Raw genomic sequence first — 3761 nt, forward strand, 5'->3', positions numbered from 1 at the left:
GAAATACCTACAGTAAAGATGTCAACCAGGGCACTACAATTGTGACCAGAATTGCAGATTGCTGATAATTAGAAAAAGTGAAAATTATAATTATTTGAAAACAAATGGTCTGAACAACCCATTACACTGGCATTTTGCTGACACATGGATTATTTCTATGGCTAAGCAATGTTGTAGCAGAAAATGCTTCCAAATTGCTTTTAATTGCCTCCGTGTTATCAATAGACTTTGAATTTGAGTTTCTAGTGATAATCAGGAAGTAATGGATAGTATAAAGGGTTGTCAGGTCGAACATCAGACACAACAACGGAGACTCAGCTGAAGAAGAACCGCACAAACTGAGAAAGAGCACAAATTGCTTTCCATCCAACGAACATCATGAGGTAAAGGACGTTTCCTTGCAGTTTATCTTTATGTACAGATTATTATAGAGGAGGTGGTTTACCAAAATTAGTGGATCAAAGTGCAATAACATTGAAATACTGAGAGTGGACACACACAGGCTAACGTACTAGTTGAATGATGAGACTGTAGGGTGATCCCTACGTTACTCTGCTGGGGTGGAAACAGTGCAGGGAACTGCAGTGCTTTACTGTTATTTTTGTTATTACCATGAATTAAAAAGTCAGTAAACACAAGATTTGCATTTGATTCCTGACTTCTTAAGAGCCTTCTGTTCTGTCTGATCACCAGATGCAAGAGCAAGTTGAAGGGATCATAAATAATCCTTACTCACGGCAGGAGAGGCAAGAGGAGTAGGAGAGTAGGAGTCTGATTAAGTCAGTTTATCTGCACTTGTCTTCCTCAGACAGGGGTCTTCGGTGGAATACGACTGAGAACAATGACATTATTTGAAAAGCATAGCAGTCAGCGTAATCATTTTACCACGGATTGATTTCCACGGTAATTTGTAAGGAATGTGGACATTCTCTCTCTGACTGTGTGCGTGTCCTCTGGGTTCTTGATTGTCATCCTATATTACAAAGATGTACGGGTTAGGGTTAGTGAGTATTTGGTGTCAGAAACGTGCTGACACACTTTCCGACTGTCCTGCACAATTCCTTTTGATCTGATATGATGCCAAACAATGCATTTCACTGTATGTTTTGATGTACATGTGACAAAGAAAGTTCATCTTTAACCTTCAAAGTTTTTAGAAGTAGGAGTTGACTCAACTATGCCATACACTACAGCTGTGTAGATTTGAGCATGTTGGAGCCTATTGGGTGCATTCAGTACTGAGGTAATACACCAGAGGAACATGCTACTCTAAACTGTCATTATTTCCAGCCCCTAGCGGCTTTCAGGACAGAATGGAGGAGCTGCATCCACGGTGCGGCAAATTCATCTCCTTTGGGAGAAAGCAGGAAGCAGTTGATCTCAGAGTAGGGTTAAAGGTCGGCAGAACATGTTCTATGTTCTATGATGGTCTATGTTCTTTCAGAAATGTGCAGCAGGATCAGAGGACGTTGCTCATGCAATTGTTCTGTGAACTGGTCTGGCAACTCGTAAATTGCCAGACTTCAGTGGGCTTCACAAAACAGCTTTATCTCACTAACGTTATTGAAGTTCTCAAACTTCTAGACATTGAGTCTGAGTACTGGTGGCTGTCTGGGGAAAAGCTCCACTTCTCTGTACCGAGATCTGGAGCTATGCTCAGGCTGCTGGCAAAAAAACAAAAGTCTGCAATAGTGGGAGAGCTCGACGTCTGGTAATAAAACCAAGTCCACCATCAGTGTAACAAAGCAACAGATCAGCTGCCTTGGCTGTTCAGGAGACACATTTCCATCTTCATCACATGAATCAATTCTTCATATTGGATTACTGATCTGAAACATTCTCCATCCTCAGATGCAGACTGAAGGCTGAGCATCTCCAGGTTTTCAATGCCATAATTATAAAATAAATCATTAAAACGCAGCTTTCATACAGTTAGTAAATCTGCTGTTTATGAGATTGTAGGTCAGACCTGCACCAAGTGATCTGAGATGGAATTCATGATTATGTTTTTTCTCTCTTGCAGCAACACATCGAGAGATTTATTGAAAGAGAAGCTCAATCAGCTGCAGTGTCACTTCACATGGAGACCACAGAAGGAAACTATTGACTTGGACGATCTGATGCTCAGATTGCAAGATTCTCTGACATTGGGTGTAAAATATCAAGCCACCTCGTATAACCATCTTGCTTTTATAAACTGTCTGCAGGATATTTTTGAAGAAGCCATTGAAAACTTAAAGGAAGCTGAAAGGATTCTGAGGGAGGACTACAAAGATGAATTTGAAAGAAGAAGCATCATCACCTATGGAAACTTTGCCTGGGTGCATTACCACATGGGACATCTGACCGAGGCCCAGTCCTATCTTGACAAGCTGGAGATGATCTGTAAACCGCTCAGTGATGGCCCTCGCTATACAGCAATGATACCCGAGGTGTACGGGGAGAAGGGATGGTCATTGTTGAATTCTGCTGCTGAATACTATGAGGAGGCAAAGGAATGCTTTGCAAAGGCTCTGGAGCAAGATCCTGACAACACTGAGTGGATAATGGGATATGCTATTGCGCTGTATCGGCTGGAAGTATTTTCTGGAAACCCAGAGAGTCGTGATCAGAATCAGTCAGTGAAGCATTTCCGACGAGTATTGGAGCTTGATCCAGATGATGCTGTGGCCATGGTGTTGTTGGCTGTAAAACTGCAGAGGCTAAGTCAAAATGAGGAAGCAAATGAATTAGTTGAACAGGCATTGCAGAAAACATCTGATCTTCCATATGTGCTTTGCTATGCTGCAATATATTATAGACGAAGAGGTTCTGTGGAGAAAGCAATCGAGCTCTTGAAAAAAGCACTAGAATTAACTCCATACTCTTGTTTCATACACCACCAACTTGGATTGTGCTACAGAAGTAAGCTGGAAGACTGTCGTAGCAGATATCGTCACAATCCTGTATTTCATCAAAAAGCTGAGTTGATCAATCTGTGCAAGTATCACTTTGAAATGTCTTTTCAGCACCGTCCAAGGTCAGCTATTCAACCACAGCTGGACTTTGCACAGATCTGCATAACAAATGGGGAATATTCCAGAGCAGAGGAGACTTACCATAGATTGGTGGAGTTAGTGGGCATTCGTCCAGAGAATATGCAGCGTATATGTCTGGAAGCTGGGCTATTTGAACTGTACCAGAAGAAATCTGAAACAAATGCTGTTTGCCTCTTACTGAAAGGAGCGAAAATTGAATATAACTCAAGTGAACGGGAAGAATGTCGCATGAATTTGGAGAAGTGGGCAGATAGGAAACTTAGAATAAATGCACATGATAGCAAGGCTCTTGGTATTAAAGCAATTCTGTATCAGCTGAGTGGACTCAATGATAAAGCAACTGAATACTTTGAGAAAGCCTTGAAGTTTGATCCTGGCAATGAGGAATATATGAGTGCTCTTTCTCAATTAACATCTGAGCACCACTGGGATGTTTAAAAGATGCATCTCCATCTGATCTGAGAATAGGTTTGGTGGGGTGTTGCTTTACCAGTTATATCCTTTTAGCACCTTCTCATACTCATTAGTGTTCAAATTGCAAAATCGGTCCCTTTGTAACTGGATCAAACTATTCTGTTTCTTTTAAATATATGAATTCCCAAAAGTACCCTGAACAAACTGAATTTAACTGTGCTTCTCTGGACACTGGAAAAATGGGATTTGGGATACTGCAGCAAGTGGAGTTAACTGAGAAATCAAAAATTTTTCAACATTGGTTGTTTC

The 3761-nt window shown here is 41.1% G+C and overlaps 1 protein-coding gene across 1 annotated transcript; it reads left to right on the forward strand.

The window, feature by feature from the left end:
• Positions 1 to 378: 378 nt before the first annotated feature.
• LOC140715035 (interferon-induced protein with tetratricopeptide repeats 1-like) lies at positions 379 to 3476 on the forward strand. The gene is made up of 3 exons (XM_073026762.1): positions 379 to 383; positions 1445 to 1711; positions 2024 to 3476. Exons 1-3 carry the CDS (start codon positions 379 to 381, stop codon positions 3474 to 3476), a joined length of 1725 nt encoding a protein of 574 aa, XP_072882863.1.
• The last annotated feature ends 285 nt before the right edge of the window (positions 3477 to 3761 follow it).

Source organism: Hemitrygon akajei, chromosome 23 (assembly GCF_048418815.1).
Source record: "Hemitrygon akajei chromosome 23, sHemAka1.3, whole genome shotgun sequence".
NCBI lineage: Eukaryota > Metazoa > Chordata > Chondrichthyes > Myliobatiformes > Dasyatidae > Hemitrygon > Hemitrygon akajei.